This window comes from Sminthopsis crassicaudata, chromosome 5, assembly GCF_048593235.1.
Source record: "Sminthopsis crassicaudata isolate SCR6 chromosome 5, ASM4859323v1, whole genome shotgun sequence".
NCBI lineage: Eukaryota > Metazoa > Chordata > Mammalia > Dasyuromorphia > Dasyuridae > Sminthopsis > Sminthopsis crassicaudata.
In genome coordinates this window covers 68,048,264-68,060,565 of record NC_133621.1, presented here as the reverse complement: position 1 = coordinate 68,060,565, position 12,302 = coordinate 68,048,264, and the positions used below count along the sequence as shown (strand labels likewise).

Here is a 12,302-nt window from a genome sequence, read left to right as displayed (position 1 = left end):
TAGTTATTCATTCTTCCCCTTATAGGTTCGATTTGAGATTAGTATAACATCCAACAAATGTCCTAAGAAAGACACGGAAACCATCAAAATTAAACCTCTAGGTTTCACTGAAGAAGTAGAGATTACACTTCAGTTTATCTGTGAATGTGAGTGCCAGAGTGAAGGCATTCCAAATAGTCCAGAGTGTCATGAAGGAAATGGAACATTTGAATGCGGGGCCTGCCGGTAAGTAGAGGCCTGGTGTGGGAGAAAAGCTGGTGGGGGATGCATACATCTTTCTTGTTTCTTGAGAAGCAGGGAATCTTTCATTTTTGGCTTTGTGTCTCTAATACTTTGTAACAAGTGCTTACTAAGAGCTTGTTGAACTGAATTTATTTGTTGAATTATTACTCTTAAAGCTATTCACATAATATTCTGTTTGTCTGTTTCCAAAGAACATAAAAAAAACCCTATGGTGACAATAAGTAGTTTACTTGGCTGGGGAAATACTGTTACATATAAACCAATTAACTAATAAAACTACTTTTATAGTTTGTATTTCTTTTCTGGATTTTTTAAAAATTGAGATAGGAATGAGCATTTTCTCTAACAAAATAATGAGTTGAATTTTTGGAAACCATTTATATTTATATGTGCATGTATGTATGTATATATATGTAAATACTTATACTAATTGAAAGAAAACAATAATTTTCTTATGAAGCTCATTAGGTATTTTTTAACTCAAAAAAGCAAAGCTCTTAGGAAGATGAATATATTCTAAAATCAGTTTGTATACTTAAAATATTAGAAGTAGGAAGCATCAGTAAATCAGCAAGGATTTATTAAATGCCTAATAGATGCCAGACACTGTGGTAAGTGCTGGAGATACAAATTCAATGAATGAAATCATTCCCACTCATAAAGATCTTACACATTCTATTAGGGAAAACAAGTACATAAATAAGAATATAAAAAGAATACAGAGGAATTGGGGGAGAGGGCATTCCAGACTGTTAGGAGAAAAAGTCTTGTATAGATGGTTCTTTAGCCACTCTTGAAGGAAGATAAGTCTCTGGGAGACAGAAAGAATGAGGAACGAGAGCATTCCAGGTAGAGGGATCTTCCAGAACAAAGGCATAAGGTAGAAGATGGAGTGTGATCTGGGAGGAATAGAGAAAAGACCTGTTTGACTTAGATCAGTCTCATTCTAAACTACAAATATAAGTGATAAAAACAAGAAAGAAAAATATTACTTCTATAATTTATCCTCATATTTTTTGAAAGCATTGTAAATACACTTTGAATTTTCAGAAATATGGCATCTCATTTCCAGTGATCTGTAGGTATTATAAATTTTGTTATTTACTATAATACTATTACTTATAGCAGGCAGCAGCTTAGACATAAAATTGTATTACTTGGGAAATATTTTCATTCTCATGCTTATCACTGCATTATAATCAAACTTCCAATAACTTTAAGCATCAGTGGCAAAAAAATATATATTGCTTATGGTTTCAGTCTGACTTTAAAATGCTGATACATTCTATATTTGATTTCCTTAGGACTAGGAGTAAAAGACTTGTCTTGATTTGTAAGACTGGTCTAAATAAAGAGGATCTCAAAGAAGATCCTCTCCCAGAGCTACTGTTAGTGTTATTTCCCACCATTTTAATTTCCATTATCATCGAGACTTCTACATGATTCATTCTTAAATAAATTCTTCTTAGAATTTTTTATTTCATAGAGTTTATTCATGGATACTATTCTTTCTTTAGGTGCAACGAGGGACGTGTTGGTAGACATTGTGAATGTAGTACAGATGAAGTAAACAGTGAAGACATGGATGCTTACTGCAGGAAAGAAAACAGTTCTGAAATTTGCAGCAACAATGGAGAATGTGTCTGTGGACAATGTGTTTGTAGAAAGAGGGATAATACAAATGAAATTTATTCTGGCAAATTTTGTGAATGTGACAATTTCAACTGTGATAGATCCAATGGATTGATTTGTGGAGGTGAGAATGACTTCTGGAGTTGTATTCTATAATTGATCTTATTTGAGGGGACAATAGAGGTGCTTAACTTGGTAGAAAGGTGGTAGGTTCTCTGGGATAAAGGTAACTTTCTATATTGGTTAAACTCTTGCCTTCTGATGTCCCTATATAGTGGCAATGGACAGAAATCTTTTAATGCTTGTGTAATTGTAATACTGTTATGTGAAATTTTGAATTGCAGGAAATGGTGTTTGCAAGTGTCGAGTATGTGAGTGTAACCCCAATTACACTGGCAGTGCCTGTGATTGTTCTTTGGATACATCTTCATGTATGGCATCAAATGGGCAGATCTGCAATGGCCGAGGAATATGTGTATGTGGTTCCTGTAAATGCACTGATTCTAAATTCCAAGGGGCCACTTGTGAGATGTGTCAGACTTGCCTTGGTGTCTGTGCTGAGCACAAGTGAGTGTTTCTTAATAAGTGTAGCTCTTCATGGGTTCTGTCAAACATTCTTATCACTTGAAATAAAAGGTTTAAAGTTAAAGATTAGATTAAAAATTAGATGTGTAAGACCAATCTAGAATGCTTATCTAAAGTATTCTCCTTAAATTATTTTCCTCTAATTTAAAGGTAAAGTAACAAAATAACACTATAACATTTTGGTTCCATTTCCCATTCAATCAGAGCAGCCACATAATTTGAAGTTAAAAACTTTACTTATACACAGAAGCTGAAAACTAATATAGTTTTAAGATAGTGCCAGGTGATCGTGTATGCCACAATTCAGCAGTTTACATAACACGTGATTCCCTTTTTTTTTATTATTATTTATTTTAAGCTTTTTATTTACAAGACATATGAATGGGTAATTTTTCAACATTGACCCTTGCAAAACCTTCTGTTCCAGCTTTTCTCCTCCTTCCCTCTACTCCCTTCCTTAAATGGCAAGTAGACCAATACATATTAAATATGTTAAATACAATATATGTATACATATTTATAAAATTATCTTGCTGCACAAGAAAAATCGCATTTAGAAATAAGGTAAAAACCTGAGAAGGAAAACAAAAATGCAAGCGGGAAATAACAGAAGGAGTGGAAATGCTATGTTGTAGTCCACACACATTTCCCATAATTCTTTCACTGGGTGTAATTGGTTCTCTTCATTACTGAACAGTTGGGACTGATTTGGTTCATTTCATTGTTGGAGAGGGCCATGTCCATCAGAATTGATCATTATATAGTATTGTTGTTGAAGTATAAAATGATCTCCTGGTCCTGCTCATTTCACTTGCCCTCAGTTCATGTCTCTCCAGGCCTTTCTGAAATCATCCTACTGGTCATTTCTTACAGAACAATAATACTCCAGAACACTCATATACCACAATTTATTCAGCCATTCTCCAATTGATGGGTATCCATTCATTTTCCACATGATTCCCTTTTAAAAGTATGCATCATTGACTTTTTTTTTTAGACAAACCATTGGCTTTGCTCGTCAAGGAACCTACCAAGGATGATAAGCACTATCTATTTTAACATTAATTCCTTTTCTGATTAAGCTAAAAATTTTAAAATTCAGAAATTTCAAATTATTATTCATATTTGAGGAGAATTTTTTCAAATATATTTAAAATATTACAAATTTGTGTCTTCACAGAGAATGTGTTCAGTGCAGAGCTTTTGATAAAGGAGAAAAAAAAGACACATGTGCAGAAGAGTGTCCTTACTTCAACATTACCAAAGTAAAAAGTCGAGAAGACCTACCCCAGCCTGGCCAGCGGGAGGCTCTGTCCCACTGTAAAGAGAAGGATGTTGATGATTGCTGGTTCTATTTTACATATTCGGTCAATGGAAACAATGAAGTTGTTGTTCATGTGGTGGAGACACCAGGTATGACTCATGGTTTCAGAAGGTCACTCTGCATTGTTTCTCATTTTTCATTCATATTTGTCTGTTACTAGATTTTTCAGTGTTCAGAGAAGATTCCCAAAATATAGTTTGAAGGGGATTTTTTTTGTGCAATTCTTTTTTTTTTAAAGGTTTGTAAAACATTTTTTTCTTTATATATATATATATTCATTTTTTTCAAAAATATTCATTTCTTTATGAGTTATTTTGGGAGAGAAAAATCAGAACAGAAAGGAAAACCACAAGAGAAGGGAAAAAAAACACAGAAGAAAAAGGAAAAAAAAAAAAAAGTCAAATATGTGTTGATTTACATTGTTTCCATATTTCTCTCTGGATGCAGATGCCTTCAATGTTAAATCTTTTTTTCCCCCATTTATACCTCTGTGTTGAGTATTGTTTCCTTAGATTTCCTTCCTTCTCTATTGATAGAAGATATAAAGGGACCAATATTTTCCTCCCATCACAACAGACGAGTCTTTTTCCTCCATTTTCATCATCAGTAGAATTTTGAATGAATGAATGAATGAATGAAGCAAGCACAACACTGCTAAGTGTTGAAGATTAAAATGGAAAAGTTAGTCCTTGCTCTTATTAGATACAAAGGAAATCCCTGTATTCAGGCGGTTGAATGCTTCAACCTCATTGTTACAAAAACTCACCCTGAGAAAGGAAGATTAAAATTCAAAGAAAGGAAAAGTTTTCCATGGCATTTTCATGTTGTAGCATAACATTCCTGGCTTTACTTTGATCTCCCCCCGCCCCTTTCTTTTTCACTTTGTAGAGTGTCCCACTGGTCCAGACATCATTCCCATTGTAGCTGGAGTGGTTGCAGGAATTGTGCTAATTGGTCTTGCATTGTTGCTGATTTGGAAATTGCTAATGATAATACATGACAGAAGAGAATTTGCTAAATTTGAAAAGGAGAAAATGAATGCAAAATGGGACGCGGTGAGTTGAATGCTATTCATAAAGTGAATCTTAATATTTCTAAAATTATTCTTTACATATTTGAAATTTTATTCCAAAATATCTTTTTATTCTTTAAAAAAAAAATCCATAACTTTAAGGACAATTTATATTTAGAAATGACCAAAGAATACATTCTATTGTAATAAACAATGAAAGTTTGTCTTTAGATTTTGATTAACCAATTATCTTATATTGTGCTATGTAATAGTGCATTTTCCAAAAATGCCTAATCCTGAGTATATTAAAATTAAAAGGGAGGAATGTCTATTAAAAATATATGATCTTAGAGATTTGTCTTTTTTGGGAGGTGGGGATAAACAAAACATCAAAATTGGGTTTTGATATAGACCATACAGAGAACTATGTTCAGGAAGACTCATCTGTTTGAAAATCAAAAGAGAAAATTAGTCTGGTCATTCTGACCTGGACTCAGAGCACTGGCTGGGGAGGGGTATTGAATTGCCTTGGCCTTCTGTGAAATATGCAGCCACCATTATAGAGGGTTATAATGTAACTTTCATTTCATTATCTTGTTAGAGAGTTTGTATTTTTGGTGCTCACTTTAATATGTTTTCGTATGTAGTGAGACTTTTCTTCCTGTGATATTTGAGATTGTGACTTTATTTTCTTATTATTGAAATCATTAGAAATTGACTTTTTTTTTCACTTCAGCAAGAAAATCCGATTTACAAGAGTCCTATTAATAATTTCAAGAATCCAAACTATGGACGTAAAGCTGGTCTCTAAATTTCCGTTCGTATTTTCTTTCTATTTTCTGCCTTTTCTTTGCATGTGAAATTGATTCTGACTTTCACTGCACTGTGTGTCCTCCTGTCACTCTTCAGGCCTTTGCCAGCGTGGCTTTAACAGTCCTGATGCTTTTCTTTTGCCCTTTTTGGAAGGTGTGTGTGCGCCAGAAAGCTCTCACAGGCTTTATTCCTAATTGCAAATTACAATTTAACTTAAAGATCAGTGATATACTTTTTGTAAATGAAACCACAGGATTTAGAAGAGATCTTCAAGTAGGTCTATTCCCTTATTATATAGACAGGGACAGCGGGGTAGCAAAGTGAATAGAACTGGAATTAGGAAGGCCTGTGTTCAAATCCATCCTCAGAAATGTAACGGCTGTGGGACCGTAGGAAAGCCACTTAACTTCTGTTTAAGTTCTTCATCTTTAAAATAATAATAGTACCTGCCTTCCATGGTTGTTGTGAGGTTCAAATGAGATCATATTTGTAAAGGACTTAGCACCATATCTAGCACATCATAAGCTCTATGTAAATGTTAATTATAAATTGGAAACTATCAGTTGAAATTGTTTGGAAAGGAATCTTTATAATAGTAATTTGAAAACTTTGTGTTTGTGTTTGTATGGGCTTGAGATGGATTTCATTTGATACATTCTTTAAATCCAGGCAATAACCAAGGCAAGCTCCGTTAGTGAATTTATTTTTCACTTGACTGACATATTTACTAAATTTTAATGTAAGCTTTTAAAATTCATGAACATATGCAGCTTGCTCTGTACACTCAGACTATTAATTATATGAGCTAAAAATAGAACAGTTATCTTGAAAATATCACACTCAATTGAGAGAGAAAACATGCAAATAACTTTACAGACAAATTAAACATACAGGATGAATTGAAAATCAACCAATAGAAATAATTACAAAGAATTGGGAATGGTTTCTTATAGAAGATTGGCTTTTAGCCAGCACTTACAGGAATTCTGTAAAGGAGGTGGGAGAGTATTCCAGGTATGGGGGACAGCCCCCAAAAATGGCCAGAGTTGGCCAGTGGAGAATTCTATGTGAGGAGCAGCAAGGAAACCAGTGTCACTGGATTGCAAAATTATGTGGTAGGTTGCAAATATAAGAAAAGGAGGAAAGGTGAGCGGGATGGAGTGAGCAAGATCCCCTTATTCTGGAACCAATGTTTTTTCTGATTCACACGCTACCTCTTATGGTCAAGGACAGAAAAAATAGGTTTATGTATAATAATAGATCTTGTTGAAAATTTGTACCTAGATCAGAAAAATATTGATGGGGCAGCTACTGAGATGTAGAAATAGTTTTCATATTTGTACCCCCTCTTGTATGGTATTTTGATTTACCTGTAGAATGATAAATTAGCAGAAATGATTGTTTAATAAATTCTTATGAATTTTTTGTTAGCTATATTGAAGTATCAATTTGTTAAAAGTAATTACTTCTTAGATGTTTCTTGAGTTTCTCAGCTAGTTTAAAAATTTTTCAGATCAACAACTTAATCTTGGTAGTAGAGAATTCTTTTCAAGTTCATACATTTCAATATGTTTTGTTTCTGTCATATAATTTAGTGGAAAAAAAAGTATCAAGCTGGGATTTAGGAAAACTTAAGTCACTAAACATTCTTTTAACTCAGGGGAAGACACTACATTTTTCTAGAACTTAGATTTTTGAGGCTCAGATTTCAGAGTTAGAAAGGACTGAATGTATAGTACTTTGAGAAAATAATAATTTTATTTATAAGTAGATCAATACACAATCTTTTGCTTAAAATGTTCAATCTATAGAATTTGAGAGTTCTTTGATTTTTGTTTGTCTTTTGATTAATGAATGTAATCTTAGCAAGTGACTATGTAAAAAGATATTCCTAGATATCATTTCTCAGACTAATAGGAGCAACAGTAGAAACTGGTAGGGGACATCAAACAAGTAAAGAGAAAGAGAATAGTGAAGAACTTTGTAAATATAGAGCCAGAATGTCAAGAGTGTTTTGAGGGAGTTGTGAAGCTTCAAGAGAACTATGTAAAGATCCACTATTAATCAAGATATAGACTCCTAGAGTTTGGGTGGAACAGAGAGATCAAGAAGTTTTTCTTCCCTGGATAGATTTTATTTAAATAGAAAAACAATGTAAATCAATCCAAGTGGCTGGTGTAATTGTTTTTCACTTATTCATTCAAAGAAAAAGAATCTTTATTGTAGTACATTGCCAAGAATCTTTGGTTTAATTTTTGTGATGTTAACATCTTGTTCCCCATTTCTACCCATCTGCCTTTCTTTCTACCTAACAGAAACTAGTCTGGATTATTTTTAGTTTTTTTTGAATTTAAACCAGGCCTAATGGTTTCATTTGGACAGGCATGTGCTCTTAGTTTAATTTGACCTGCTAACTTTGCATGTTAGGTTTTTTGCTCATTTGGCTTTACCTTGAAAATATTCAGCGAAATGTTTGACTATGCAATTACTTTTTCTTGTAAGGCAAGAAAACTTCACTAAACTGTTCCCTGTGAGTCAGTCAATATTGTCCAAATATGATTTAACTTTTCTATGAAACATTGTCAGATTACCAGTATAATTATAAATGGACTGGAAGCAGCTACAAAATAAGTTCTTTGCTTTGTGATCTGCTATTTTTTAAAGCTAGCATATTTAAAACACTGAACTATATTTTTCTTTACTAAAATAGATTTTTAAAATATTTTGGGGTTTTTTTATGATTTAAATTTCCCCTGCATTATTTTTTCCTCTCCCAGAGAATTCTTTAAAATCAATATAAATTAGCAAAAAAAAAAAAAAAAAAATTTGATAGTATATTCAGTGTGGAACCTTCTATCTCTGCACAATGAGAAAGGGGATCAAATCTCTTATTTGGTACCAACTTTTTAACTTTTTTTTTTTTCTGAGACAATTGGGGTTAAGTGTCCAGGTTTACACAGCTAGGAAGTATTAAGTGTCTGAGGCCAGATTTGAACAGACTTCAGGGCTGATGCTCTATCCACTGTGCCATCTAGCTGCCCTGAACCTTATTTTTTTTAAGTTATTAAATTATTATAAATGAGATATTGTATTTATTTGTTTTTTGTTTTTTACAATATCTCTGTAAGAAAAAACAATCACTTTCCTTATTTGCAAGAGGAGGAATAGGAGAATAAGTTTAGATAATTTGGACAAAATAGCTTGGTAAAATCAACAGTACTACTTTGGTTTTCTAACTTGCACAGTGTAAATTCCTGCCCATCCACTTCATTCTTTGTTAAATGGTATTCTATACATATACATGTATAGAATACCATTTTTATAAGGACCTTATTAAATACATGGTCTGACTTTGAATGTCTATGACATGTTAACTCAGCTACTCATCTGAATTATTGTGGTTGATTTCATAGACTATTATAGATTTTTTTTGATGATTGTGTGTGTGTGTGTGTGTGTGTGTGTGTGTGTGTGTGTGTGTGTGTGAGTACTATCTTTTTATGTCATTTTCCTGTGTATCTAATCTTATAAATTCCCAACTCCCCATGTATTCATATATCATCTTGCAGATTTGTCACCCAAAGAGACCTACATAAACATTTCACTGAAATTACCAAAACAATATTTTTTGAAGTTATTTCTAAACACATTTTTTAAAAAACAATATCTCTATTGCTTCTAAAGAGTACATTCTACAGCATTAGAAACCATGTGCATCCTCAGATAACCCTGTGGTCTCCAGTTAGTCTTCTACTACTTCTCAAAAGAAAAGAGCAAATCTATGCACAAGTCTAATTGAAGCTACTGTTTAAATGGGATCCATGGTGTTTCTTCTTCTTCATAAAAATGTAGTTGCCTGTGCATGCTGGGAGTTCCCACAATTGGGAAAATGTGCCAATATTGTGATTTTTAGATCTCTTACCAGGATATGACTATTAAAAAGAAACACTTTAATAAATTTTATGAAGAATGATGTAATTATCATCATACTCGCCTTTGTAATCCAGTGACATTACTTAGTCTTTATGATTTTTAGGGTAGATTTATCCTAAAGTTTCCTGAACTCTCTAAACATATTGGGAAACTCTCATTGTCCCCCTCAAAATTTGAAGGAGTTTCTTATCCTACAGGTGGAGGAACCATTAATAATTTAGATGTCTCTCCATTCATTCACTCAATAAATGTTGATTGAGTGAATCCTATGAGTAGGATTCCATGTCCAGTAATAGTATAAGCACCAATATAGTCATCCAAACCAAGTCATGCATAAAAGAGGCCACCGAGGAAATACTGGCAGGAGGTACATTTCTTGCTCATGATACTTAAGTATACCCCTTAGGGAAGAGTGAATGAAGTCTGAATGTGTTTGAAGTAGCATTGATTATGTTTGAATGCCTTTAAATTGTTTTAAATTGATGTTTAAAAAAAAAACTACCACTGTCCCTTTTCAGTACCAGCTTCTAACCACCCCCAACACTGCCACCAGTGAAATCTTCCCTTGATACAAGGGACAGTTAAGGCAAATCAAACATGGGGGACATAGAATATACCATCCCATATCCATTGTCTGCCTCTTTACTGGGAGGAAGCAAGTATGTTTCATCATTTGTCGTCTGGAATCAAAAACTGTTATTACATTAATCTGAATTCTGATATCTTTTAGTATTCTCTATATTTTTGTGATCCTTATGTATTGTTCCCTTGGTTCTGCTGCTTACTTTATTCTGCACCAGTTTGTGCCTCCAACAAGTTTCTTTAAATTCTTTACCTTTGTCAATTTGAATAACTTTTTATTCAACCAACAGAAAAAAGCTTTGGTTCTGTTATCTTTTATTAATGCTCATTCCTGATTAAAGAAAATGTAACAGTTGGTTTTATGTGGTGTCCTAACAAATAGCTTAACTTCACAATATGATTAATTTATTTTCTCCTCTTTCTTTTTTAGGGTGAAAATCCAATTTACAAGAGTGCAGTGACAACTGTGGTCAACCCCAAGTATGAGGGCAAATGAACACGCTTAAGCAAGTCCACAATCTTGTCTGCAGGGGCAGTTTTTATAGTCACAATAAGATAGCTTTAGAGCAATACCGCAGTGGTTTTACTAACTCATACATGTATGTGTTTCCTATGCAGGTTCTGAAAATGTACAGTATGTATAATTTTTTTTTCAAATAGTTATAATCAGTGCCAGGGACTGACAGAAAACTTGAGATAGGATCTTGATCCTAGTCAGCTGAGGTCACATTGTGCCTTTTGACCTTTTCCCTCCTGAGTAACATGTTGTCTTTAGGAAAAATAAGATACTGCTAACAATACTTTGAGAGGGAATTGGTTAAAGTTATCAGCATGATGAGGTCTATCCATTAAGTATTAAATGGAATTTTAGCTTTACAAAAATATCAGGGCTTGAATTTGCAAATACATTGAATCCAAAGTAATTACTTAGCTATTAGCTTAGCTAGAAATATTGCTTTTGAACTTATCTTATTGAGATTTGCCTGTGAGGTGCCTCTGATTGATTATGTTGCTGGAACTTAAGTAAGTTGAGAATCAAATGCCTAAATTTTTTTTTTAATATTTAATTAGTATTTTCCTACTGTCTACAGGAGAACTAAAAAATGTGGAATGAATTGGAAATATTAGAAAGGGGAAAAATAGCTTTAAAAAAAATCTATGTGCTTTTTTCAAGAGTTACTGGTGCTTGGTAACTTTATGCCTTTATTTGTAAATTCAAGCTGGGGCCTATTTACTGCAAACTGTCCTGCAAAGCAGTCCTTGAAAAATATTTACATAAAGGCCTTAATTCATGTGGTGTCTGCTGACTGGGGACTTTTTAGTTTAAAATGCTTTTATTTTATTTTATTTTGTTTTGTTGAAAGCCTGGTGCTTTTGGTCACCATTTCTAATCTTTTAATGTATTTGATTACCATTTTTTGTAAAATTTTGTATTGACACTTTTCTTTTGCCACCTGAGCTGTAAATTCTGCCTTTTCAGCAAACACAAGAGGTTTTACTGTGATGCACAAGAAGATCATTGCTCTCCTCTCTTATTTTTCACAAGTGCCATAACAGAACATTGTACATTTGCTCTGGTCATTTGAATTGCCCATCTTGTTCCCTACTAGTCACGTTCTTGTTTTAAGTGCCTTTTTGTTTTAACAGTTGTTCACTTTTTACAGTGCTATTGAAGTTATTTATTGAATAAAAATGCCTAAAATACCCAAATTAGGTTTATTCTCTTTGTATCATATGTTTTTCTCTCTCCCACCCAAAAATGTTTGACAGGTTGGACAAGGGGAGATAGTGTTAATGCCTAAGAATGCATCCTGAGGTTGTGTTACTGGGGTACTGCAGAATGAGTTCCCAACTTGCTTTGTAAGTGTTGTGTAGACCTGGAGTAGGAAACAAAGCAGTTTTTCAAGCTGGCACAGATGCACCCCCAAAAGGAAGAGTGACCCTTTGTGTTCTGGGACAACCCTGCTAACTTTTTGCAAGGTATTCAAATGGAGCAGATTGAAGAAGAGAGGAAATGGGGAGAAAATCCTGGATAGGAGAAGACAAAAAGGCAAATGGAAATTGTGAGCTCATCTGTCCAAGAATGTTATAGAAGGCATTCCTGGCATCGGATGGGAGAAAGGATTTAGATGACATCTAAAGTTCTTTCCAATTCTGAGATTCAACATAACAGCTGTT

The 12,302-nt window shown here is 33.5% G+C and overlaps 1 protein-coding gene across 2 annotated transcripts in view; it reads left to right on the top strand.

Moving 5' to 3' along the window:
• The window catches only part of ITGB1 (integrin subunit beta 1), a 50,036-nt gene extending 38,202 nt beyond the window's left edge, over positions 1-11,834 (top strand). For both annotated transcript variants that reach the window (XM_074267068.1, XM_074267067.1), the window contains exons 11-16: positions 26-225; positions 1,761-1,999; positions 2,220-2,442; positions 3,641-3,873; positions 4,673-4,839; positions 10,555-11,834. In XM_074267068.1, the coding sequence (XP_074123169.1) occupies positions 26-225; positions 1,761-1,999; positions 2,220-2,442; positions 3,641-3,873; positions 4,673-4,839; positions 10,555-10,620 (1,128 nt within the window). In that variant the 3' untranslated portion in view covers positions 10,621-11,834. The remainder of the gene's footprint in view (positions 1-25; positions 226-1,760; positions 2,000-2,219; positions 2,443-3,640; positions 3,874-4,672; positions 4,840-10,554) is intronic.
• Positions 11,835-12,302: the final 468 nt, after the last annotated feature.